The sequence below is a fragment of the Ursus arctos genome, unplaced genomic scaffold (assembly GCF_023065955.2).
Source record: "Ursus arctos isolate Adak ecotype North America unplaced genomic scaffold, UrsArc2.0 scaffold_2, whole genome shotgun sequence".
Taxonomy (NCBI): Eukaryota; Metazoa; Chordata; class Mammalia; order Carnivora; family Ursidae; genus Ursus; species Ursus arctos.
Genome location: NW_026622874.1, coordinates 12552929 through 12579921, shown reverse-complemented (window position 1 = coordinate 12579921; position 26993 = coordinate 12552929). Strand labels below are relative to the sequence as shown.

General features: G+C 43.0%; 1 protein-coding gene across 1 annotated transcript; it reads right to left on the bottom strand.

The window, feature by feature from the left end:
* Positions 1-235: 235 nt before the first annotated feature.
* FMO1 (flavin containing dimethylaniline monoxygenase 1) lies at positions 236-26993 on the bottom strand. Its single transcript, XM_057314802.1, has 8 exons — positions 24547-26993; positions 14548-14736; positions 11869-12031; positions 8221-8363; positions 5609-5808; positions 3438-3793; positions 2839-2911; positions 236-1011 (listed from the first exon to the last, which is right to left on the bottom strand). The coding sequence occupies exons 1-8, from the start codon at positions 24676-24678 to the stop codon at positions 669-671; spliced, it is 1599 nt and encodes a 532-aa protein (XP_057170785.1). The 5' UTR covers positions 24679-26993; the 3' UTR covers positions 236-668.

Below are 26993 nucleotides of genomic sequence, written 5' to 3'. Positions count from 1 at the left end.
TGTTGTTTTGTTTTGGTTATTTGTTATTTTGTTTTTTAGATTCTACATATAAGTGAAATCTCGTGGTGTTTGTCTGTCTCTACAGTCCCTACATTCCTTCAGACACATTCCAGTGAATTTATTGAACCCCAATTCTTTTATGGCCTTTATGAGTAGACACCTCATCCCCTTATCCCTTTCCCCTCATCTTTTCCCCAACTTGTAAAAAGCATAAAAGACCACAGGAAACATTAAATTTCTAGGTTTTCTCTTTCTTTTTATTTCTAATCAGCTGATACCATGACAGGATCATTTTAGTACAACCAAATCTCTTGTGGAGTGGGGGGTTTTAGTTGAGGCCTATGAAAGTAGTTCATATGAAAGGAAGATATGAATGCTCAGAGTGCTGTCTTAAATAGCTCTCTCTTGTAAAGTGAACCTGGAACTTCCTAGCAGCCTTCGAATGCACAGAAATAGTGATTATTTTCCTCTAGCACTGGAATGGAAGCAGGTGGAGCTAGGAGAGGCTCAGCAATACCAGTGGTAGCCCTGGGGACAGCCAGGGAAGGACGGGAGGTGGCCGTCACCACTCAACTATGGTTCATGGCTATGAAGATAATTTGGCAATGGAGGGAAGAGAGCACTGTAAATCTATGTGGATCTGACAAGCCACCTGGGTAATCTTTTATTTATAGGAATATTAGGAAAATGGCCATAAGCAAAGCCAGAAGGCTTAAGAGTTTAAGCAAGCTTGCAAAGGGAGATGGGGATTCTTGTACAATTCGAGTTTTGGTGACTTTGAATGTTCGATCCCACTGGGTCAAGATGGCATTTCTGGCTCCTTTCCATTTCCCTGGGCCAGTCAGGCGGAACTGGTACGGTGTGCATGGGCCGAAGAAGATGGTCAAAGCCAGGCGTGGGTCCGTCAGGAGCAGAGAGAATAGGTTGGGTTTTGCATTGATACTGGTCAGGAGTTCATCTATGTATGTGATATAATCTGTTTGTAAAGCTTTGCAGTAGCACAAGCCAAACCTTTATAAAAGGAAAATCAGGGATAAAGAAGAAGAAAAAAAGATAAAAGAATGATAAATCAGAACAAGTAAAAGTACCAAAAGTAAACAGCAGTGTTAGAAAATTTGAAATGGTTTGTGTGTTCCTCCCTCCAAGTCCATAGCTAATGGTCTCATTGTATTTTTTTTTTTTTTTAATACAAGCTGAACTCCTTGACAAGATACTCTATATGCATGGTGCTCCAAATGCTTGTAATGCAGCTGGTATTTCTTTAGTTTTTTTGGCAAATAATTAGCAATTTCTAGAAAAAAGTTTTTATATAATTTTGTTATTCTAAAATTTTTCTAAAACTCAATGATTGTTAGATTTGTATAATGTGAAAGTCCACAAAAATCAATAGGGTGGAGTTCCCTGTAATGCTGGTCTTAGTCCCTAAAACCACTGACTGACCTATGTGACAAGAAGCCTTGCACTGTGCAGTTCTAATTAATTATCTATGTTATAGCAGAATTCCATAATGGCGATTGAATCATATTCTGGGTTGAGGGTGGAAAAGAGACATCTAAAATGTTTTTATTATTTTGGGATTTAGTACTTTGACAAGGATAGATCAACATGATGTTTGCAAACATATATAAATTAGAGAAGTGATGAAAATTCTTAAATGCAGTGATTTTAAAAACTTTCTTTTGGTCTGAGAAATATTATTTAAGGGAAAATTTATATGAAAGCCCAAAACAGATTCACAGTGAAACAGATAAAACCAGAGATGTTTTAGCTGGATTAGGAGTGAGAATGGGGGGTGCGGGGGAGGCCAAGACTTCCTTCTTTGCTGGCCACTTCCCTTCTGTTGTCCCTGGTCCCTGAGTGCCAGCCAAAGAGCAGAGCATAAGTGGAAACCTTTCTCCAGGAAACAGGGTCAACAAACTTATTCTGGCAAAAGGCCAAATGGGAAGTACATTAGGCTTTGAGGGCCATATTACCGTCTCTGTCTCAGCTACTCAACTCTGCTGTTGTAACTCAAAAGCAGCTATACACAGTCTGTAAATGAACGAGTGTGGCTATGTTCTCATAAACTTTATGTATGGCCACTGTGATTTAGATTTCCTCTAATTTTCACATATCAGAAAATAATCTTCTTTTTCTCCACCCATCTAAAAACATAAAAGAGGGGCGCCTGGGTGGCTCGGTCAATGAAGCGTCTGCCTCCGGCTCAGGTCATGATCCCAGGGTCCTGGGACTGAGCCCCGCATCAGGCTTCCTGCTCAGTGGGGAGCCTGCTTCTCTCTCCTCCTCTGCTGCTCTCCCTGCTCATTCTCTCTCTCTCTCAAATAAATAAATAAAATGTTAAAATATATATATATATAAAAAAATAAAAACGTAAAAGAAAAATTCGAGCGATCGGCAGATTTGGCCCACAGGCCGTAGTTTGCAGAATCCTGCTCTAGAGAAGCCAGCTGAGTACAGCAATAGAGCTAGATAAAGATTTGTTGAATGAATGAGTAAGCAGACCCTTCTGGCGTCAGAGTGATGAACACAGCTCTTTGCCTGATTATGAATAAGGCGTGGAATAAGGGATCTGGGAGATGAGACTTAATTACATTTGGTTTAGAATCCAGGCACCATTTGGCGTTAAATAATCATGGTTTGAAGTGACAGTTTGGGGACACTTAAACTCATTTTCCTTTCTGCCCTCTCTCCTTACACAGGCTAGCCTAGATTTTTTTTCCCTTTCAGTCTCAGATGCTTCTTTTTCCTCCAGTGTAGCTCACCTCGGCCTGCTATTGTTTTACTAATTTGAGTGATGATTCAAAAAAGATGCATAAGTGGTTCATTTAGTTAACTTACCCACTGGGTTTATTTTCTTTTCTTGCATTAACTTCCTCTATCATGACACTTTGTGGTGGTAACTTATTTATACCTATGAAACATAAGAAAAAAAAAGGGAATTTAACTTTAAGCCTGCTTGCTTAGTGGTTGAAGATGCTTTGCTATTGCTCCTCTTTTATTCTTAGTACCCACTGACTTGCCTGTTCTGGCAAAAAAATGTTAGCAGCCTACTTGGATTGGTGGTATGCTCCTGGTAATAATGCTACCAGCTGAGAAGTTGTAAGCATCTGATCAGCTCACTTGTTAACGGATACGACAAAACCTCACAATTGAATCCTGTCACTCCATTGACCGGAATTTTAATTTTAATCGAAGCTGTTGATTTGGTGAAAATAACAGGCAGACACAACTTGTATTTTTTGAGCCCTGATTTATCTTTTGTGCTGGTACGGGCTCCAATTCATTATAATAGTGGAATTCCATGCAGACTAGAATAGATCCTGCTTTTAAAGACTGTGTTGTTTTAGATTGGAGCTGGGGATGGTCTCAGAATTTCCAATATCCCAAATAACATGGCAAACCAAAAACGTATGCCGTGCGGTTTCTCGTGCACATACCTTTCAGGACTCGAACAACCCATCGTGCTTGTGTTTCTCCTGTGGGTATCATGGAGCCTAAGGGTTTGATGACGCCAATAACAGCCAGGGTTGGGTGTGGCAGATGCGCAGGGAAGATGTACTTGTACAGCGATGCCTGGCCACTTTCAACTTTGACTACAGTCTCATCAAGGAAGGGGAAAGCAAAGGTGTAGCCAGTGGCAAAGACGATGATATCAATGGGCTCTTCCTTTGGGGTGTTGTTAAATACAACAGAGTTTTCCTTCACCTCCTTTATGCTTGGCTTGATGAGCACTTTCCCAGTGATGATACAGCCTGGAAGCTCGTCATTTAGCACAGGCTCCCTCAGCTGCGTCCTAGACAGAAACATGGGCAGGGAAGAGATCTGCCAGTGACGGCTGTGGCCAGCCCTCCCTCCTCCTTCCCTTCCTTTCTTCATCCTGGGACTCTCCCCTTGGCCAGGCAGGAGGTGCCAGCCGTGGGAGAAGTTACCTCTGTAGGAGGGACTCATGAATGTCCAAGAGTGATGAAATGTGTTTGCCATTTACTAGAGTTTGGAAGCCTGTGGAGAAGGGGATCGGAGCTTTCTCTGGCTCCTGTTTCCCTTGCTGAATTTCAGCTCTCAGTTATCACTGTCATTAGAGATAACCCCGTGTGGAAGGACTACAGGGGAAGGCGGGGACTTCTACATCTGCTGAGAACTGTTGGGAACTCTCTCCTCCTAGGGAGCAATTGTACAAGGCAAGCAGGCATGTGCTTAAAAGGAACAAGGGCAGAATTATCTTTTTCTGCCTATGCCTTTGGGATCACTAAGCAAATACTTGGTGAGATGATTTTAAATAAGCTGAGCCATTTTGAGGTTGTGATGAAGGCACAGAAAGAGACAGTGTGATAAAATGGAAAGAGCACTGGAATAGGAGGGAGGAAAGGTGGCTTCTTGTCCTAATGTTTATACTTAACAGGGCTTGAGGAAGTCATTTGGTCCCTATTGGCTTTTATTCATCTGTAAACTAGGGATGCTGACACTTGCTATCCTTAGTTCATTGGGTAGGATGAAGAGCATATGAAATAGATAGGAGCTGGGGACGGTCTCAAAATTTCCAATATCCCAAATAACACGGCAAACCAAATAACATTGCAAACATGAAATAGTATATATGCAAGAACTTTGGAAATGATAAATGATTAAATCCAAGAGTGAAGGGATGATAGTTCCTTAGGCTCATTTCACCTCTTCTAAGGTTTTGGGGATTAAATAAAATACTTTATAGTCCTCCAGTTGCCATCCAGGTTAGACTTATGGTAGACAAAGCTGTGGTGGCAAGAGTCAAAACCCCTGAGGGGCTTGGAAGTGGGGGGTGGAAGAGGGCAGGTAAGAAATACGGAAGGAAAAGATGGTGACAGTAGAGACAAGAGGAGAGCAGGGTGAGAGGAAGATATGTGAGCGAAGGATGAAGAGAGCAGCCCCCTTGTGTGCCATCTGTGGTGGCTTGGGTGCCACGTGAGCCATGCTCGTCCAGAGTGAAATCTGGAGGAAGATCAGACAGGATCTCCAGGCTGTGGTGCCACCCTGGTAATGGAATATCATTGTACAAACTTAATGAATGAGAAAGTAGAGCCTCATTAGCAGTTCTTGCTAATGAGATAAGTCGTAGGTGATAACTCAGTTACAGACTGAATTAAGGACAGACTGAGATCAAGGTCATCTTGACAAGGGCAAGAAGGCGTTGCTATTGAGGGGTGGCGAGGGGCAACTACAGCATTTGATTTTTCCCACACAGTGAAACAAGGCAAGTGTGTTGCTTACGTCAAAGGAGTCATAGACAAGACGCTGTCTTTGATCACTGTAGCTGAAGCTTGTGTAACTTGCCTAACTCACAGAGCTCGCCTACTCCTGAATGAGCTTGGGCAAGTAACTGAACTTGGCAAAGCCTCAGTTTACCCATGATAAACAGGAGATTATAATAATACTTGAAAGGGTTATTGACAAGATGAAATATATAGTTTCATTTACCAAGAACTCAAAAACAGTTAGCTCTTATGAAGTACATTTGTATGAGGTTTTCCTTCATATTCAATCATGTGATTGTGTTATCACCTGGTTTGGATATGCCAGGGAAGGATCAAGGTTCCTTCTTCCCAGCAGCCCTCAGGAGATACACTATATTTACCTGTCTTCTGGTACTAAGCCGTAATTTGCATGATTGAACCAGCTGTTCATCTTTCTTGCAATCAACCAAGTCACAATTGGAGTTGGGAGAGAATTTCTGAACATGTTCTGAAATCGAGTCGTGAACACCATGTCCCATGGGTATCCGGAGTCGAAGACTCGGCTTATCACCCAGGCCCCTCCAGTGGTGCTGAGGAACACCTGGAAGCAATCAAAGAAGCCACTCAGTTTGACCCAGAGAACAGGGCTGGCTTTGCCAGAAATTCAGGAAGTTTCATGATTAGAATGGCACCAGAAATCTGCCACCCTCAAAATACATCCTCAACCACATAGTTCTGGCTCCTCCAGCTCCCATCCTAAAGTTATTCTTTTGAGATCATGGTTTGACTGCCTAGAGTATTAAAACACCGTAGCGCATGTAACGGAGAACTTATTATCTGCCAGACACGGCGTTAGCACCACAGTGAGTGAGATACCATGACCACTAAGGGGGCGTGCGACTCTCATGTGAAAAGAAAGCAAGCAGGTGGTTACAATTTTGTAGGCATGACAGCAGATGAACGTGGTCTACAAAGAGATTCAGTAGAAACCACTGTTCGAATTGACAATAAAGTTCAGTAACACAATTAGTTTTGGTGAATGCTTTTTTTTTTTTTTTTACTTTACAGATTGGCTCTTTGAGTTTATCAGCTGACTGAATTTGAAATTTCCTATCATTAGAGAAATAGAAATAATACTATGCTACCCACATGTGGTGGGCATAGTGGGTGAGACTGTGCTCTTTTTCCTTTCAGGACCTCCTTTCCCCTTCTTTCAGGAAAATTCCACCACACCGCTAGTCTCTCCAAATCAATCAATCCATCAGGTCCTTGTTTGAGAGCCTCCAAAAGGAATATTATAGTCACACATTCCCAATCCTTTTTCTTTGTGGCTATTTTCACTCTTGAAATTACTTACGTAATTGTCATCTGTGTCCCCCACGACTCTATGCTCCACGATGGCAGCAATCTCGTTTCTATTGTGTTCTTCTGTGTATCCCCAGTACCTGGCACAGTATTTGGCACACCAGAAGCCAACAACTCATCTTTATCTGTTGTTAACGTGTGCCAACTGAGGAATGTTCATTACAATTACTACATAAATTCGTACTAGAGAGAGATCACTGTGTTGGGGTGAGATGGCTGGGGATGAACACGTGGATTGTAATAAAGGAGAAAGGGCACTATAGAATGAAGGGGTAGGGTACAAGCAAAGGGGAAAACACGCCGAATCAGAACGGGCCCAGAGTAGTGGGGGATAAAGTTGAAAAGGCAGATTTGAACCAGATTAAGGAGAACCCTATAATGGAGGGCTCATCCATCTGCAATTTATTATTAGTATTTCTTTTGTGTTTATTTTATTTTATTTTATTATTTTAGTAAAAAGAGTTTCCCTGTACGTTTTGGCAGGAGCACGGACCCAGCATTGCTTTCCTAGCTTCCGTGGTTTGGCAAAGTGATCAAAAGAGGCCTGTGCTTTCTCAGATCTGCCTCCTCTGCTTCCTTCTCTCACTTTTTTCTTTTCTTTTTTTTTTTTTCCACTTGAGTATAGTCGACACATATTTTTTTAGGTAAAAGGGGTTATTAGAAGTTTTTAAACATGAGTGTCATAATGAGAGCTGGCTTTTCAGAGGATTTGTTTGTTGCTGTGAGGGTGTCTGTGCAGATTGCCACATGTGGCAGGAAGGACTGGGCATGCAGAGAGGCAGGCAGAAGTAGGAACAGGTGCTTTGGGTCAGAGGAACTTGAACTTGAAGGCTGGCTCTGCTATCTGCTAGCAGCACAACTTTAGGCAGGCCCCTTAGCTTCTATAAGCCTCAATTTCTTCATCTACAGTCAGGGGTACCGACAGCACCCACTCCAGCAGCTTCCTTTGATGACTGAGGTCATGCAGTAAAGCATTTAGTGAAGTGCTTGGCACAAAGGAGGCCCCAATAAATATGAATTATTTCTATAATTATCATTAGGAGGACAGTGGGGTAGCCTTTGTGTACGGACTTGCTGAGTGTAGTGGTGGTTAACCAGGAAAGGGGGGAGCAAATGGGAGATCTTCGCAAGGGACCAAGGACAGGATTTTCTCACCGATGGGACTAGGTAAGACACAGATGTCTCCTAAGCTCTTGTTGGATGACTGGGAAAATGACAAAAATGGGAAGTCAGAGAAGCTGGTCTTGGAAAAAAAATGACACTTGGAATTTGGAGTAAAATTTATAAACACATAAGAAAAAATACTTTAAAAATCTGTTTTTTTGGGATGCCTGGGTGGCTCAGTCAGTTAAGAGTCTGCCTTCAGATCAGGTCATGATCCCAGGATCCTGGGATCAAGTCCTGCATCAGGCTCCTTGCTCAGCAGGGAGCCAGCTTCTCTCTCTGCCTGCTGCTCTCCCTGCTTGTGCTCACTCTCTCTCTCTCTGACAAATAAATAAATGAAATCTTAAAAAAAAAATAAAAAAATCTGTTTTTTGTATGTGTGTGTGGCTTTGGGCGTATTTATTTCTTTCATCATTTATCACTGTTTGCCTGAGGCATGCATCTTAAGATAAAGTTCTTCATTAAGTAACATGAAGCATGGTACCTTTTTTGCCACGTGGCTGGCCTCCACAGCAATGTCTGTGCCCGAATTCCCCATTCCAATCACAAGGACTCTCTTGTCCTTAAACATATCTGGATGTTTATACTGTCGGCTATGAAAGTACTGGCCTTTAAATGTATTTATACCTATAGAAAAAGAAAGTCAAATAAAGAATTTTACAGGATCAGTGAATGAAACATAAATATTGTGCCATTAATACCCTTTGGATGGATTATTTTGGTTATTTTTAAATAGCATACTTTAAGAAAATCCAAAATACGAATACATGGCTTTATAAGACACAGAAATCAGTGAGTGATTATTTATTTAATGGAGGTACTTACTCTATTTCACTAGGTAGCCCTCTAGGTTTATTTACTACTAAGTTGAAATATTGTGGCATAAAGATTTATCAAGCAAAAGTGGAAGGAGTCATTACCATTTAAAAGGTGATAGAAATCAGTGGGACAGTAGTATTCTACTTACTAATATTTGACTGTATTAGAGCTTTTTGCAAGCAAGGAGCAAGAGCAGAGAAGTTAAAGGAAACTTGGCATCTGTGCCTCCACTTTACTCAGCCAACTTTTTTTGGCATGTATGTGCTTGGCACTGTGCTAGTTGATATTAGGGAAATAAGATAAATAAAATGTGGTTCTTATTTGAAAAGATCCATGTGAGTTGGGGAAGTTCACTGAGAGTTCTCCTTGGTGACTGACTATAACGCAGGCTGGGTTTGCTGAGTCAGCAAGAGCTGGCTCTGAGAAAAAGGGATTATGTTGGTTATACTGGGTTTAGATCTACTGTTCTAACTAGAAAGGGTATCTCAGGCGGTTGATACCAAATTTCTCACTGAAACATTACATGTGAATGGAGAGTGTTGGAAAATACTCTCAAGGTTGCATTAACACAATCAAAAGTAATACATACTATACAAAGAACCTATTTTTTCCAGAAAAAGTGATAAGACATCTAGATTCTCAGGGGATAAATATGGATGTTTGTGGCAAGTAGCCTTATCAAGATCTGGTAGCTCTTTAGTTCACCTTGAGTCATTAGAAATCTGATCTGAATCTCTGTTAAAACTCACCATAATCCAGAGCCTTTAGAACTTAACAAGGATGCAACCAAGTTCACATATTAATTCAGACAGGATCCAGTATGGATCAGAGAATGGCTGAGGAGGGAGAGCTAGACAAGTTTAAGGAGAATCATAGAATTATTATCCCTGGATGTTAAATTATCTTAGATTCACTCTAGAACAGGCTCTCTGGGATCACAAATGAGCAAAAATGAGTCTCTGTGGCTGAGTCTCCTATCAGACTAGTATTTTCCCCTCTTACATCACAGGAAGACAGAGCCAGGACTTTTATTAGGTGAATGTGGTTGTGTTAGTAAACACACTAGAATGTATATATCTTAATGAATAAAAGTAGTTATCTTGGGAAATTAAACATTTATTCTATGACACCTGTTATTTTTACTAAGACTTTTTGGAACATCTCTGGTATTACCTCCAGAACAATGTGCCTCCAGACACGTTTTTGAATGTCTTCAATGAATTTGAATTTTTGTAACGGTTAACAATGACCCCAGGGTGTATGTACTATGTACTAAGCAAGTCTGTGGAATTTGGAGGACTCCTTTTCAAATCTAAAGTCACAAAACTTTAGAGCTCAAAGGCTCCTTAGTGATTAACTAGCCTGGGATTTCAAATGGCCAGTTGGTAGTGGCTGGTTAGACTGGTATTGAGAGGGCACCTGGGTGGCTCAGTCGGTTGAGCGTCTGCCTTCGGCTCAGGTCATGAGCCCCCTGCATTGGGCTCCCTGCTGAGTGGGGAATCTGCTTCTCCCTCACCCTCTGCCCCGCCCCCCTGCTTATGTGCACACACTCTCTTAAAAAAAAAAAAAAAAAGACTGGTATTGAGAAGATCTGTGAGTCCCGTGGAGCTCCGTTTGCTTGATTTGTGATGTATGCTGTTGGGTACAGTGGTCCAAGCCCCTCAGATTATGGGCAAAAAACTTAGAAATGTTAAGTGGAAGGCCCAAGATTGTATACCTTGTTGACCGGGTAGCCTAGAATCTGTACTTCCTGGTCTCAAGCCCATCCTATTCAAACTGAGGACATTGGTTCAGTTGCTTTCCAGTACACTTTATCCTAATCCGACCTGACTTGAATGACAGGTGCAGGACAGAGCCAGCACCATTGGGTGTACATGAGTTTGTTGTAAAATGAGTATTGGTTTCACTTGCAGGTCATATGTAGACTGTGATTCCTCCACTGGATTCCTATAAATCTCATTTCCTTCCTCCCATACAGGCTACATATTGTCTTACCCATCTCTGTATTTTTTAGTACTTTGTGTAATACACTGAGTGCCAAATAAATTCAGTGTACTCCCTATGTCATGGAACCTTCTGGATTCTTGGAATGATCCTTTACTGGGCACTCCTTCCTGGGAGTTTGGAGTAGTTTTCCTGCTCAGGGATTTGCTCTGTGGACAAGAGCTGAGAAAGGATTGGGCTGTCTTGTGGGGTGGGGAAAGTCCACTGTTGAACTGTTCAAGCAGAGGCTTGAACTGTTGGAGAATAGTTCCTTATATTGGGCTTGATCCTTTTTGATTCAATGACTCTAGTCCATGGCAGTTTTCAGGATGTGCTTTATCTTGACTTGACATGACGTGAGTGAGCTCTGGGGGCATTGGAAGTATGTGAGTTTATTTTAAGATGAGCCTTGAGATCCCTCCAGATCTTATTTAGATGATGAAGAGAAAAATCTCCTAAAGTTTTAACTTTTTGAAAACTTACTACAGTTAAAAATAAATGAAACCATTTCATCTTCTAGTCCCTCTTCACTGTTGTCCACTGGAAATTTGACATAGATTAACATGAATCATGGTTGCAAAAACCAGATAAGGAAGCTGAGATCCAAGGATGACTTAACTTATCTCCCAAGATTCTTCTCCCTGTTGACTACTGACCTAGTGGTATATACCTCTCTGATCTAGCTAAACCTCTACAGAACAAAACAAACAAAAATCATGCTACTTTTCTCTTTATCCATTGATTGAATAAAGGCCTTTGTGGCCTTTAAACTCAGCTTTGGCTGTGTGCTACTCCTGAGGCTAACCACTTGTGTAAGTATCCTGTGTCTCAGAAGACTCTCTGACTGTTACCCATTGCTTACCAAGGGACACTGAATCTCAGTGAAGCATAAAACTGCTTGCTAGTTTTTTTTTTTTTTTAAGATTTTATTTTTATTTTTTTGAAGAGTTAGAGACAGCCAGCGAGAGAGGGAACACAGCAGGGGGAGTGGGAGAGGAAGAAGCAGGCTCCTAGCGGAGGAGCCTGATGTGGGGCTCGATCCCATAACTCCGGGATCACGCCCTGAGCCGAAGGCAGACGCTTAACGACTGCACCACCCAGGCGCCCCTGCTTGCTAGTTATTTATTCTACTTTTTGGCACCTATAGGTCTTTTGGAACAAATGAAAGCCAAAAACTGGCCAGAAAGTGCTGGTTAGAAATAAAAAATCCCTGTTACTTTACAACTTTAACTATTTAATGGAGGAACCATAGACATTCACTCCCGGATCAAGCCAGTATCAGGATGGCTCCCTTGAGGCAAATTAAGGTCAGTTTCAGAAAATGCCGTACCTGGAAAAGAGTCCAGTGGCAAATACTGATTAGTAAGGAAACCAGTGCAGACCATGACAGCATCAAAGATGGCAGACTCTTGCTTTCCTTCACGCTGAGTGACCACCTCCCATTGGCCGGTGGCAGTAAAATCTGGGCATTTTGTTACTTTGCAGACTTTAGTCTGAAAAAGAATCATAGTCACAATTAATTGTTGTCAAGTTTCTAGTAAGGGCTTGCTGGCCAATGTACTAGTTGACATTTCAAATGTTCTGGAGCACAGACTAAACATAGTTAATAAGCGTAAACTTAGAAATTGAATCGAGTTATCAGATTAACCATAATTTTCTGGATGGAAGTATTCTGAGCTTAGAGTTATGGTGGGGTATTTAAGAGAAGTGATGAGATCCAAAAAGTTTGAGTGATTTGCTCAAATTCTCACAGTAAGTGATAGAACCAAGAACCATGGTCTTCTGATGTCTTTTTCATTATTCTTTCTGTTATGTGTATCTCTCCTAGAGCTGTGCTTTAATAGAGACATGGGTAATATAAATTGAAAATATAAATTTGGACCTTATGAAAGGTGCTATAAAAAATGTTGCTGAAGTTTTCCCAGATCCAGAGAATGTTTGGGAAATGCTTTTATGGCCTGAATGTTCTGGGAGGAGTCCAAATTTCAGTCTATTTTTTGTTTTAATCAAGTACATATAAATTTATGGGTGTGAGGTCCTGATTCAGAAAATATGTGAAATAAATTCACAAGTCAAATTTAAAAGCATAAATACTCCACTGGCCAAGAGACTTTGCTGCCTTTCTTTTTTCAGTTTTCAGAGAAGACAGGTATCTCAAGTCTTTCCTAATGGGGTCACTATTTGGTTTATAATATTTAAAGCACTTGTTGGATTCCAACATTGGTAATAGGAACTCTTACTTCTTTAAATATAAGTTTTCAGTTAATTAAATATTAATTGATTTCAAAGTAGAGTTTACTTTTATTTAAAAATAAAGTAAGAACTGTTTGTAATTAAAAATTTGGAAAGTACAGAGAGGAAAGAAATCTCTTATGTGTGTACTTTCTTGAAACTTTGGTGAACATCTAGCTTTAAACATTTTTTTCCCAATTATTTTAAAATAGACTTGGGGCAGCATGTAGTAGAGGAAAAGCTTCAGATTCAGGAACTCTGATGCATTAAAAATATTTCTGTGGATCATATTCATTCATTATGGTGGTGTTTCATTTTTACTGTGTCCCTTGCAAAATAAGGAAGTAGAGTAAAATATACTTTGGAAAACTGCAATACTTCCATTTACTCCAGTTGGATTGAAACATAATTGGTGTACAATATGGTATGAGTTTAAAGTATATGATGTAATGATCTGATAAATGTGTAATACTGCAAAATAATTGCAACACACAATAAATTTAGTTCATATCCATCACCTCACATAGTTGTAATTCTTTTTCTTGTGATAAGAACTTTTAAGATCTACTCTCTTAGCAACTTTCAAATACACAATACAATACCATTAACTATATTCAGCATGCTGCACATTGTATCCCCAGAACTGATTTATCTTATAACTGGAAGTCTGTACCTTTTGACCATCTTAACCCATGTCCTCCAGCCCCCACCCTTCTCCTCTGGCAACCACCAATCTGTTCTGTTTCTATGAGTTTGGTGTTTTTGTTTTGTTTTTTGGATTTCACACACAAGTGAGATCATACAGTATTTGTCTGACTTATTTCACTTAGTGTAATATTCTACAGGTCCATCCGTGTTGTTGCAAATGACAGGATTTCCTTCCTTATTATGGCTAAACAACATTCCAGTGTGTGTATGCGTGTGCTATGTTTTCTTTATCCATGTACCCACCGACGGACACTAGGGTTGTTTCCATGTCTTGACTATTGTAAATAATGCTGCAAGGAACATGGGGGTGCAGATATCTCTTCAAGATAGTGGTTACATTTTGGTCAGTACTTTGAAGGTAGTGAATATGAATTTTATTTACCACTAGTTTTGGTCATTCATGTTGCTTTCAATTCCCTAGGAATTCCTTACCATCCCCATCCGTAGCAGGGAGAGGGGGATATAGGAGAAGAAAAACACACGGATTTTCATGTTTCTTGGAGAGGAAAAGAACGGGAAAAAAAGAGTATATTCATTTGCCTCTGTGTTCTACCTTCTTCCTGTCTCTGTTCTTGGAAATGGAAAGGGAGGTGGATAAGACCTATGAAAATAACAATATTCAAAGATTTTTGTATTTCCAAGGATATCTAGAAAAGATTTCCTTCAAATAGTGAGGTTCTCTTGTCTATGGGCCATTGCGCATGTTCATTTGTACAAAGGGATACTCAAGAAGAGAGGACCTAAGGACTGGTAGAAGTCATCAATGTCCCTGTGTGCTTTTGTCCCAAGCTGAGAATGTGGTTTGATATTTTCAGGTCCCTTTGGCTACTTGGATGACATTATTACAAATTAAAAATGTATACATGTGAATCCTTACAGAGAGTATCCACCTCCCCCTCCAGATTTACTGAGGGGGGGTGCGAGTACAAAGGGAAAAGGAATCCAGCCAGTTGGCATCCATCTTGCCAGTTCACGATCTCAGCTACAGAGCCAAGGGCTAGGCTATTGAGAGAAACAGGAAACAGGTAGGCAACACTTTCTGACTGCTGACTGATGTTTTGTGTCTTACCTTGAACTGAATGCATTCCAGGAGGTTGAACCGGTTTGCATACATTTTGAGATATTCCAGGAATTGAGAATTTGGCACATAGTTTGGATAATCTTCTGGGAATGGAAAGTCTGAGTAACAAGACATCTCCTTGCAGCTGTTGGAAACCACAGACTTATAGAGGCTGGCTCTGCCTTCTTCGACATGGTCCTGTCCAAACAGTGTATACACATGAGTGTGTATGCATTTGTGCATGTGTGGGCACACGTGAAATAGATGTTAATATTTAGACGTTTCAAACATTGACCGAGATTAAGGTTACCCTTTCTAATGGGATTTGTTATCCTGTACTTGAGGTAGGGTGGACACTGAACACTGAATTTTATGATCTGAATTGCAATTTCACTCATTACATGTGAACAAAGAAACCCAGGATGAACTTACCTGTCCAGATTCACACAGCATGACTGCAAAATACTGGAACATATGGAAATAGACCAGAGCCAGGAAGTAGTGCCTGGATGATGGACAAATGCTAGGTAGTTTGGTTTCACAGGGTGTTGTTGTAAGGATTATGGATGGAGAAGGGGGTTCAGATTATGAAGGATTTTGTGTCTAAAGTTACAGAATTTGGATTTTATAGGAAGGTGAGGGCAGTCTTCTGAATGTTTGAATGTGGAAGTGATTCCTGTTATATTTTAGAAAGATAATTCCTGTCCTACAAAAGATGAATGACAGAAGTCTCTGGAAAAGAAGGAGGGAGATCAGTGAATAGCCTAAAACGCACATCCACTTTAGCCAGCACTGAAGGTAGCCTGAGCAGAGGCAGTGGCAGTTGAAACAGAGAAGTGGAAACTGAGGCAGCAGAAAGACAGAAGGCACAGGAGAGTGGAGCTGTTTGGATTTAGGATCTGGGATAAGAAGCCGGACAAAGGTTTCCAGACTGGATAACTGTGCACATGGAGAAAGACTCATTTCCCACATCCAGTTTTGAGATGAATAAATGGCAAATATCAGTATCTCAGACAACTCCCCCCCAGGTTGAATAATAAGCAGTTTTGCTACCTGTAGTCGTTAATACACATTGCCTCTGTCTTGTGGATGTATTATGAAGGATGTTCTGAGTTTAGTGGGAAGGCAGTCCTTAGTATTTTAATATTATTTATCATTTTGGTTACGTATAAGTCTTTTTTTTCCTGTGAAACAAAAATTATTTTATTTATGTGAACAAGTGGAAAGACAACATAAACTTCACATGTGGAGGAGGGCTCACCTCTTTCCCTCAGAGAATGTGAATCGAGATCTGCGTGAGATGTGTAGTGAGTACAGGGAATAAAATTATAAACATATCTTTGTGGTTTCAGTTACTGTTGCCATCTCATCAACTAATGAATTCACTGTATCTTGCTTGTCTGTGGCCCCACCTCTGACAGTCTCATTTGTCCAGAGTAGATCTAGAAAACTGGAATCGAAAGGCTTCCGAGAACGATGCCGTTTATTCTGCTGGAAGATCTAAAGCCGTGTTACTCAAGGACGTAGCCGGCGAGCAACGGAGCTGAATTGTTCGTTAGCGCGCTCTGACAAGGTAAGTACCCAAATTGAGAGTAAGCATCTGGTGGAAACTTTTGCAGCGATAATTCAGCATTGCTCAATATCCAAGCATGTGGACTCCTATATGTTGAATGAGACTCAGATCAGTCTCCGTTTTGTCTGACTCCTGTGAGGAGCGCTGTGGTGGTCAGGTTGTGTACTAGACATGGGCAGTGGGACTACGTTAGTGACGTTTTAACGTTAGTTTGAAAACTGTTATCCAAAAATGCAAACAATTTATCATTTTCTTTCATCGAAAGATAACTGATCTTGGCACATCTGGGCGGCTCAGTCAGTTAAGCGTCTGCCTTGGGCTCAGGTCACGATCTCAGGGTCCTGGGATCGAGCCCGAGGCTGGGTTCCCTGCTCAGCAGGGAGTCTGCTTGTCCTTCTCCATCTGCCCCTCCCCCAGCTCCTGCAAGTACACGTGTGTTCTCTCTCTCTCTCTCTCAAATAAATAAAATCCTAAAAAAGAAAGATAACTGATACTTAATTATAACCTTAAAGAATAAATTCTCAGAACTGGCCACTGATAAAAGGTTGAAGATAAGTTTTGAAAATATAACACCACTTGATTCATTTTGGATAGGAGTTATAAGAACGTCCTGGGCACCCCGCCTGGGTGGCTCAGTCGGTTACGCCGTCTGACTCTTGACTTCAGCTCAGGTCATGATCTTAGGGTTGTGGGATTGAGCCCCATGTCAGGCTCTGTGCTCAGTGTGGGGTTTGCTTGAGATTCTCTCTCTCCCTCTGCTCCTCACCCTGCTTGTCCTCTCTCTCTCTCAAAAAAAAAAAATGTCCTGAACTTCCTGAGATCGCTTTAAAATTTCTTATTCCCTTCCAATCAATGTACCTTTGTGAACAGTGATTCTCTCCTTACGTGTGCTATTAGGCAAAACTTAGAAACAGTTTAGATATACACTGTCCCTTGAGAAGAACATGGTCATTCCTCCAATCCAGATGAGATAAAATAACAAGCAAGAAGCTAGCTTAATGATCCTAGTAAAAACTTTAACTATTAATATGTCCAATGCATAGTAAAAGTGTGCCTACAGGTGTTTCAAATGGAGACTATTTCACACACAATGCTCTATTTGGCTAAAAGTTGCAAGTGTAATAGTGATGTGCTATATTAATTGCCTATGTATACATATGCATATAAGAAAGAAAAATGGGTCCTCTTTTTGGAATTGTTTTCTTTGTATGTTCATTAAATGACATTTGCTGAATTTTATTTTATGTCTTTTGACTCTATAAGAGTTTTGAATTCATATTTTGACATTTTTCTTTGTTTCATTTTCATTGTTTTCATAGTTCATTTTTACTATATCTTACAAACGTAATTGTATCTACTCGATTGGAAATTAAACAACAGAACAAAAACTGATTCTTCTCCACAGTTTGAGAAGCACAGCTCTCTAGTCAGTGCTCCTTAATCTTGTGAAGAATTACCTGGGGAATCTTATTAACATGTAGATGATTCAGTAGGTCTGCGTGAGCCTGAGATTTTTTTTTTAAAGATTATTTATTTGAGAAAGAGAGAGAGAGAGCACACTTGTGAGAGCAGAAGGAGGGGGGGCGGAGGGGAGGTGGGGGAGGGAGAAGCAGACTCTGTACTGAGCACAGGGCCCCACAGGCAGGGCTGGATCTCACAACCCTGAGATCATGACCTGAGCTGAAACCAAGATTTGGTTGCTTAACCAACTGAGCCACCCAGCTGCCTCACGCCTGAGATTCTGTATTTCTAACAAATTCCCCTGCAGATGCTGTTGGGCCTGGGCCATAGTTTGAGTAACAAGGCTTTAGAGCAGTCCTACCCAACAGGAGCGTGGTGGAACATGCCCACTTTAAAATTTTCTGGTAGTCATATTTAAAAAAGTAAAAAGAACCAAGTGAAACTAATTTTAACAGGATACTTTAACTCAGTATATCTAAAATTTTATACTTTCAATGTGTAATCAGTATAAAAATTATTAATGAAATATATTACATTCTTTTATGCATAACAAATCTTTTGAGTATCAGTGTATATGTTATACTTCTCAATTCAAATGCCAAATGTTGATCCAAAAAAGGAATTCATATCCCCAAATTGTTAACGAACATACTTAAAAGTGCTCCAGTAACTGAATTGAGGATTGGTTTTAAAATTAAAATTAATTAAAATTAAATGAAATAAAAAATTCAATTTTTTAGTCCTATCAACCAGTTCCACAGTTCCACGTGGCTGGTGGCTACGTGAATAGCAGAGTGGTGAATAGCACAGCTTTAACCTGAAGCTGGGTATTAGCACGAAATTTAGTGTTGCTTTGATTTAATTAAAAGTGAAGTTTCCTCTCGGTTATAGGAAAAAAGGGAATAGGAACAGATGTAAAGAGCTGTAATATGGAGCAGAAAGACCAAACAGCAGGGGAAGAAATTACAGTACAATAAGAGAAACATCAGCTATGAACATTGTGGGGTCAATCAGGCCAAAACTCCCTTACTGTTCTCTGTCATCTGAGAGCATCACGTAGTGAATCATACTTGGTTAGTGCTGTCAATTTCTAGTTAACAACAATAAAAGGCTAAATTTGGAATACATACTACTTAGGAGGAGTAGAGTTGTGCATAATACATGTTGTAAAGATTTCCATAAAGATGGTTCAAAAAATTTTTAAGTATGTTGTAGCAGTATGTTTAAATAGCAAAGAGTAATGGGGCTCGGTGGAGTTAGTTAAGCCACGGAACCATGTACTTATAGGACCTGAGAACAAATGAACAAAGAAACACAAATAGAAAAAAAAAAAACCTCCAATAACAACTCTATTTTCTAAAACTGTGGGAGATGTGAAGGGAAGAAGAAGAAAACTTTCCAGGCAAAACTGAAGCCTATCTTGAAATAATGTATCACAGATGTTAGCTGAGGAAGAACTACAGTGCAGAGTGGAAACTTAGCCCTTAGGGTGGAATCCAAGACCACCTCTTTACTCTCGTCTCTCCATCTTCCCATGGATTGTTCCTCCTGGAACAATACGTGGTCTGGAGTGCACAGCTTATATACAGAGAGTATGGGTCCGTGCCGCTTCTGAACGGTTTTTGGCTCCTGAGCCCTCCTCTCCCGTGTTTGCCTCGGGGGGCCACCTGCCCCACTGATTCCCGGGCCCTGCTGGGACCTCCGGCTGCATTGTCCCTGTGGGTCTGCCAATGGCCCTGGTACTCCAAGTATGGAAACGCATGCCTCCCGAAATGATGGGGCCACTGAGGGGAAAGATTTTTGTCTTGAAGAGAAAATTAAGTGGGAGGGGGTCTGTGGGCAGAGGGCAAAGGCTAAGAGCATGAACAGAGGGGTTCTGGCTGCCTGGTGCACTTTGGTCCTGCAATATGCTGGGAAGATCCCCATCACTCCCTAAGACGCTTGGTGGGATTCCACGAACAGACTAGAATTTGCCTGCCCTCATTCCTGAGCCAGACTCTGGAAATACATGAAGCACAGTTCTTGACAGCACAGACCCAGACTCAGACCGCCTGAGTCCCTCTTCAAGCTCCACATTTTTAGTTCGGTAACCTTGGGGATTTTCTTAATCTCTCTGTGCCTCAGTTTCTCCAGCTATAAATAGGCATAATAATATCCCTTAGGATAAACTGAAACGATAGCTGTAATGCATTTTGAACAGTGTCTGGTAAGCACTCAATAAATATTAACTGTTATTCATTTTATTCTTCTACGATGATTATGGAGATTTACTTTCTCAAGCTTTGTGTCCTTCAGAGAGGATTATAGGCAATGGGAAGAAAGCTTTGGCAGGTCAGAGGTCTCTCCTTCCTCATTTTAAAAATATTTATTTATTTATTTATTTGTTTGTTTTTTGAGAGAGAAAGAGAGCATGAGTGGGGGAGGGGCAGAGAGGACAGGAGAGAGAATCCCAAGCAGGCCCCACACTCAGCACAGAGCCTGACGCGGAGCTCAATCTCAGAACCCTGAGATCATGACCTGAGCTGAAATCAAGAGTTGGACGCTTAACCCACTGAGCCACCCAGGTGCTCCTTCCCCTTCCGCATTTTAACAATAAATGTAAAATGATAATAAAAGTTACTCCTAAATAGAGACATTCTCTCTATACAAGACGTTCACACCTCCTGTTCTCCAAGAACAATTATTTCCTTCTTTCCCCCTCCTTTGAGCAGCCAGAATCCATTTTTCTTTCTCTCCTCCTCTCCCCAGTGAGAGGCAGAATCTTGCTGGAGGATAGTGCCCGGTTCTCAGATCTATGACCCATGCGAGCTGTGGATACTCAGAAATGATGCGAGGAATCCCCAAGAGGATGGGGGCCTGTCAGGTGTACCCCCTTGAAACATAATAGGAATTCAATAAATGTTTGTTGAATATGTGAATAAAAGGAAACCTACGAAGACCGTTGAACTTTTAGAAATAGCCTTTTAAAGAAAGACTGGAAGAATTAGGTTTACTAAGCCTAAAGAATTAACTGAGAAACTTCTTCAGTGATTTAAAGGGGGAAGTGTTACACGTCTTCATTTTCCTCACTGAATGTAAATATACGTGGTATATAAGGCACAGGGTTGATGTTCAATAAATCTTTGTTGAATAAATAAATGAAAGGTTGCATGTGCAGAAGAAAAGACCTTGAGGCGCGTCTGGGTGGCTCAGTTGTTAAGCGTCTGCCTTTGGCTCAGGGCATGATCCCGGGGTCCCGGGATCGAGCCCCACATCGGGCTCCCTGCTCCGCTGGGAGCCTGCTTCTTCCTCTCCCTCTCCCCCTGCTTGTGTTCCCTCTCTCGCTGGCTGTCTCTCTCTCTCTGTCAAATAAATAAATAAAATCTTTAAAAAAAAGAAAAAAAAGAAGAAAAGACCTCGATGCCCGTAAGGAAGAACATCATTGCAGGGAGGGGTCTTAGGCTCTGGACTGTGTTCCAGGGATGTGAAGGACGAAGCTGAGTGTGTTCCCACCAGTGGAGTGTAATTCCCTCTAGATGACCTCAGTGTGGGTCTACAGGAAGAGCATCGCCTAAGATCCCTTCCTATAGATTCTCTAAGAGTAATATTAATTTTGCGTGATGAGACAACGCCTCACATTTTATTTCTTCAATACGACTTTATAACTGAGGTAATTAACCCGCGGTAACACTACAGTCGCTATTCAAGAGCCTAAGAGAGTTGGTTGCAAAACAGACTTTCCGTACGTACCTCCAGCTTGAGTTAGTGGACGGAAGTTGGCTCTTTACCAACATATCCCTTTTCTTTTTAAAGATTGCCACCCCCTCGGCCACCCCAACCAATGATGACCTTCTTTTCTATTGCAACCTTTGTCTTTCTTTGCTTAAGGCTGTGGTAGTTGGAAGAGACAGAGTCATGTGTCTCTGAGTGTTGAATTACGTGCAGTGCTTTATAATCTCTGTAATCTTTGGCGCATCTCCCTATTTGAATGCGGTCTCCATATGCGCTTTCTTGGGTTTCTGCAGATCACTTGTCCAGTTTTGCATGATGGCCGCTGCTGCCCAGAACAGGCACTAAGGATCCCTCTGTGGGCTTCCTGGTAAGTACAGCCCTCGCTAGAGCAGACACTTTAATGTGTAGGTTTTAAGCTGGCCACCTGCTTGGAGTGCAGAGACACTCTAAGCAAGCCTGTGTGTGTGTGTGCGCGTGTGTGTGTGTGTGCGTGCGTGCACGCTGAGGTAGGAGGAGGAGGATGGGTTGTCTCTAGAAAGACTCAGGAGGTTCATAGCATGTTAGAGCTGGAAGGCCCCTTTAAGATCACCTAGTTTAGGGATTTTCTCTCAGGCATTAGAGGAATCTCAAGGTGGTCCAGTTGTCTCAAGAGGCCACTGTGTCAAGAAACAGGCCACTGAATGAAGGTGGGGGTGGTTTTTCCTGCTTCCCAGCCCCCTAGCTTTAACTATCTTCCAAACTGGTTCCCCGTTCTCATTCAACACATGAAGCAATGGGGCTGGAGTGACTTGTTAATGGGCTGCTGCTGGGTTACCCTTTTTGCCATCCTTTGGATATCCTGTCACGGGCTTCACAATATGTGTTCACGACCATCTCTATTTTTCTTACTTCTCCATGCCACCCCCCCCCCACGCCTTCTTCACCCTCCCCAGATGCTGCATTTTCCCGACAGCGTCATCGTGGCCTCTGATGCGCACACTCCTGCATCTTGCTTCCCCTAAACTCCAACGTTTCTCTTCGTGTTCACTTTTCCTTCCCTTCCAGGGTCTGAGGAGGTTGTGCCTCTCCCCCTTTTCCAAGGCAAACCCTTCCATGTGTGTCCAACTCAACTCCTTCCCTTTTCTGCCAGGATCATGTTCCATGTTGGGCTCACGTATTCAATAGTTTCCCACCGTCCAATGTTCTCTCCTTACCTGTAAACGTGTTTGGGTCTTCCCATCATGCAAACAAAACCAATAGAGCAACAAGTCATCGTCTTAATTCTGTTCCTCATCATCGATTGCTTTCTAAATTGCATAGGAATCCTGCACTGGAATATTCAGCCACCCTCGTCCCCTCCGATTACTTATCTGTGCTGCATATACCAATAAGCTATTTTTATTTTCCAAGCATGCCCCCTACATTTTCTTTACTAGTTCCCTCTGTGTAATCTCCCACTCAATCTCATGCACCTGTTGAAATCCTTCCAAGTCCCTCACACACCATCTCTCCCATGAAGCCTTCCCTGATTTCCCTCCAGTGCAAGATAGAACCCCAACCTCATTTAAATGCCCATAGCACTGTTTCTGGCTTGTAGGATCCTACTCCTTCCCCATGACCCTGGCAGCAACCTGAGCGTGGGATGAATCCTTCTCATTTTTGTGTCCCGCCTGGTGCTTGTGCGTAGGCATTTGACCTGCCCAAGTCACACAGTCAGGTGGGCACAGCTGGATCTAGAATTCATTTCTCTTGATTCGCAGATCTGCGATTTTATGTGTTAATAATTATGTGTCTGTGAACTGTATAAGGTGCATTTTTGTCCAGTATCCCCAGGTCTCTGGACTCACTTTTGCTTTGACTGAAATTACTTTAACCAAGTAAGCCTGCTAATTACCCTGCTAACTGGGAAGTTTCATCTTGCAAGCCAAGCCAAATCCCAACTCTGATAGATTAGTCCTATTTGTCTGGAGTACGTATTAAGAGGGATTCTGAGACTCATCAGGGGGAGTGTGTCATGCTCGATGAGTGACATCTTCTGAAGGCACAGGAGGGGAGGGTTACAGCACGGGTGTCTGTTAGGTTTCTGCTATCCTAATGGAATGTATGCACTTTGAAACATGGGAACAAGTGTTCTCTCACCTAGTGCCCTTGGGGAGGTTTCTATGTATTGATGGTCACCTTTAGTGGTTAGACACATTTCAAAATACACAGTTCTTTCTGCGAGCCAAGCTGGCCTATGCTGGGACAACTGCCACTAACCAGTCAGAGTATTAGAAACTATTAGAAAATACTTTATTCCAGTTCCAAATTCTACCCTTCTACAGTTAGAGGAATGCCATGTTTTCTCTTAGCCCCTTATGGGCTCTGAGACCCCGATATCTGACTCTGTGCTCCTTTTCACTATTCCTGACAGCCTTCTTGTCAGCACGTTTAAAGCTCATGGGAATTGTTCTTGCCTTCTTGAGAAGGAGGGGAAGTAGGGGGCTTGGAGCTCTGATGCAAATGTTTCCCTGGCCAGCCATGGAACACAAAGGGTTTCAGCGGCCCCAGCAGCACCCCCGTGATCCCCTTTGGCCCAGGCCAGTGAAGGGTGGGCTTCATAGTCCCCTCTTCTCCTTCCTCACTCATTCTCCTCTCCAGGTTGGACTGTAACCTTGCTGAGGTTTGAGGATATTACTTTCTTTTGCTCAGGAAACAGAAAAGGCTCCAAACTCACATTCTTTACTTCTGATTGTTCTTGGCCTAGATTGGGATTGCCTGGACTTAGGACCCGGAGGTTAGAGCTCATCCTACACTGAGCCCTGTGTTGTTCCCCCTCGGATGGAGCAGGACAGGGAATAGAAGCAGGAACAGCACAGCTCAGTGTTGCAGGCAGAGGCCGACATTGCTGCGCAGCTGGGTTCCTGCCTTTTCCCCAAACACTGTGGTCGCTGGCCTTGCTTCAGACCCCCTGGTTCTGCTCCTGCTCCCCTTGTTCTGGGCTTGCTTGGCCTGTCCCAGCCACTCCATTCTCTGCCACCCTTTGGGGGCATCTCTCTTCCTCTTGGCCCCAGATAGAGTTTATAGGGTGGCTCGTGCCCTCCCCACCCCAAGCATAGGCTGTGCCCTGCTCCTTTCTTTTATCAGTGTCCTTTAGTCCTCCTGGCTCCCTGCTCAGCAGATGCTTCTAACCCCTCCCCCCCAGGGGCAGTCAGCGTTGGGGGGGGGGGGATTCAACCTCCTTTCACATCCGTTGAGCCTTTTCCAATAAGACGCTTCACACAACTGCTGAGACCCCTACTTACGGTGAATCTCCACAGTCCCCCGAGGTCGTCGCTCCTCTCGAAGCATGTGGGCTCCAGTCCTTCCTCCAGGCAGCACTTGATGGAGGCTAGGCCACTGACCCCGGCTCCCACGATTGCAACTCGCTTGGCCATGTTCGCCTGTGTGGGGAAGCAAAGCAGAGCTTTTTATTCACAAGTGAAAGCCCCACCCATCCTTGGCTGCTCGAGCCAACCAGGAGAAAGAACTGGGCAGATTGAGAAATGTGCTCCGCTTGAATCCTGCCTCCGTGGCCGTTCTCCGGTGGTGTGAAGGTGAGGGAGGTTCAGGTCACCGCTTTAACCCTGGGCCTGGTGAGCTCCCCCCCCCCCCCCCCCCCCCCCCCCCCCGCCCCAGAGCTGCCGCCTGGCGTTGAGACTGTGGCTTCGGAGCGTCCTGCATTCCAGACTGCACGGCGGCCTCCAGCCTCCCTTCCCTGACCGCAGAACGGCATGGAGCGGTGCGCCAGAAAGAACCACCTCGTCAAACACGTTTCGTAAATAACATGCAAAAACAGAGCTCAGATTGGTGTGGTGACATGACACAGGGCCATGCGGCCGTGGTGGCCTGGAGCTGGGAGCAGGAGCCAACCGCGGTGGCCACCGCAGGAGCTGCTACGGCAAATGCTTCCCGGGGCTGTGAGTCCCAGCCGCCCCCGCATACCCTGGGGGCCCAGCTCTGCCACCATCCTCCTTCCGCCTGAGGCCGGGGGACAGCCACCAGTGGAAGAGAGAGGCTGCTGCCAGCGAGGCGGTGTGTGGACAGCCACCCCTCCTCTCCCCATCAGATGCTAGTTCCCCCCAGGGAGCAGGGCCCTGTCCCGACTGGCACAGGTGGAGGTGATCTGTCCCCAGACCACGGAAGAACACTGAGAGGCAGTATGGCGTATTGGTTAAGCAACCAGGCTCTGGCAGATTGCCCCGGTTCAAGCTCAGCTCTGTCAGTTACTGCCCTGTGACCTTGGGCAAGTTAGTTAACCCCTCCGTGTAGCATAAACATGGAGAAAACAGTGGTAGTTTCCTTGCAGTGTTTGGTGAGAATCAAGTGAGTCAACACACGTGGGTTGACTTAGAGCTGTTCCTAGCATATAGCAAATGCTCAATAAATACAAGCTATTAGGTGATTACCATAAAAGCATTCCCCCAAATTGGTGTCCTCTCCTGCCTTTGCCATCGGTGAGCCTCTGCTCTTTTAATTCCTATACTTTTTGGTCAATACACACATGTTTAACACCGAATCATGCGATTTTAGATGTTGTTCTCTAATATGTTTTTGTGACAGTTTTATCTCCTCAAGTTAGTGAGTTTGGAAGGCACATGGGTCGCACAGTAGATGCTATTTTCTTGTTTCGCAGATGAGCTCTTGCCCCCAAACTGGATATACATCTTTTGCGTTTAGGATGGGGAACCTGAGCGAGATAGCTCAACTCTAGGGATGTCACCTGCTTGTTCTCTGCTATGGCCCCCGGGGCCAGGGAAGCACTGGGAACAAAATACAACAGGTGCTCAGTACACAGCTTTTGAATGAAACAGCAAGGCCCATTTTTGTCAGGTGTTATATAAAAGTGTTGCAGGGCTGGTTCTTCCCTAGCAACTGGCTCAGCCTGGGGAAGAGCTGGTAGATTCCCTGTAGGGAAAGTCATGCTCTAGATCCTGAGGGACACCCTAGAATCACAACCTTATACAATTTCCCCCTCCCGGGGTCCTAGAGCAGTAAAGTGACCCCACATTCGGAGAGGCAGCTAATGTAATGGAGTAAATGTGGATGTTGGGACCAGACACATCTGTTTCAAATTCCCTGCTCTATCCCCTTCGTTGGTGCATAGGAAAATACCCCCTTTGGGCTTCACGGTCCTCATTTGTAAAATGGGACATAATGCTATTCATTTTTGTGGGACAGAGCAGTCATTCAATGAAGAATATCCACTTTTATGGGAAAAGTGACTCTAGGAACAAAGAGGGGAATTGCACAGATCATTATGATGCTTGCAGCTGTAGCCCTGGAGAGACAGCAGGTCTGATTACAGCAAGATGCTTGCGCCCCTCAGCAGGAGACCAGGAAGCAAAGCAGTTTCCTGCCGTGTAAGGGGAGTGTGTGGAGTCATTTGCAGGAGCTAGACTGAGAAAGAGACTGGGGCAATTTCCTCAGCCTGGCTCCACCGAAACTAGAGGTCAGCAGGGGGAGATCTAACTTTCCCAGGAGAGAAGCTGGTCGGTGTATATCCTGTATAATGTGTCCCGGGCACATCCCAGGCAGGAAAAATGGGCTCTTGGTATAGCAAGAGCCCGTGTGCATGATTCATTAACTAGGATGTTGTAGCTTCAGGCACAAACAGCTGAATGAAAGCGCCAAGATGATTCTATAAGAAGAAAGGCACCCATAACATTGCATGTCAATGACTCTTCAGTAATAAATTTAAAAAGAAGGAGAA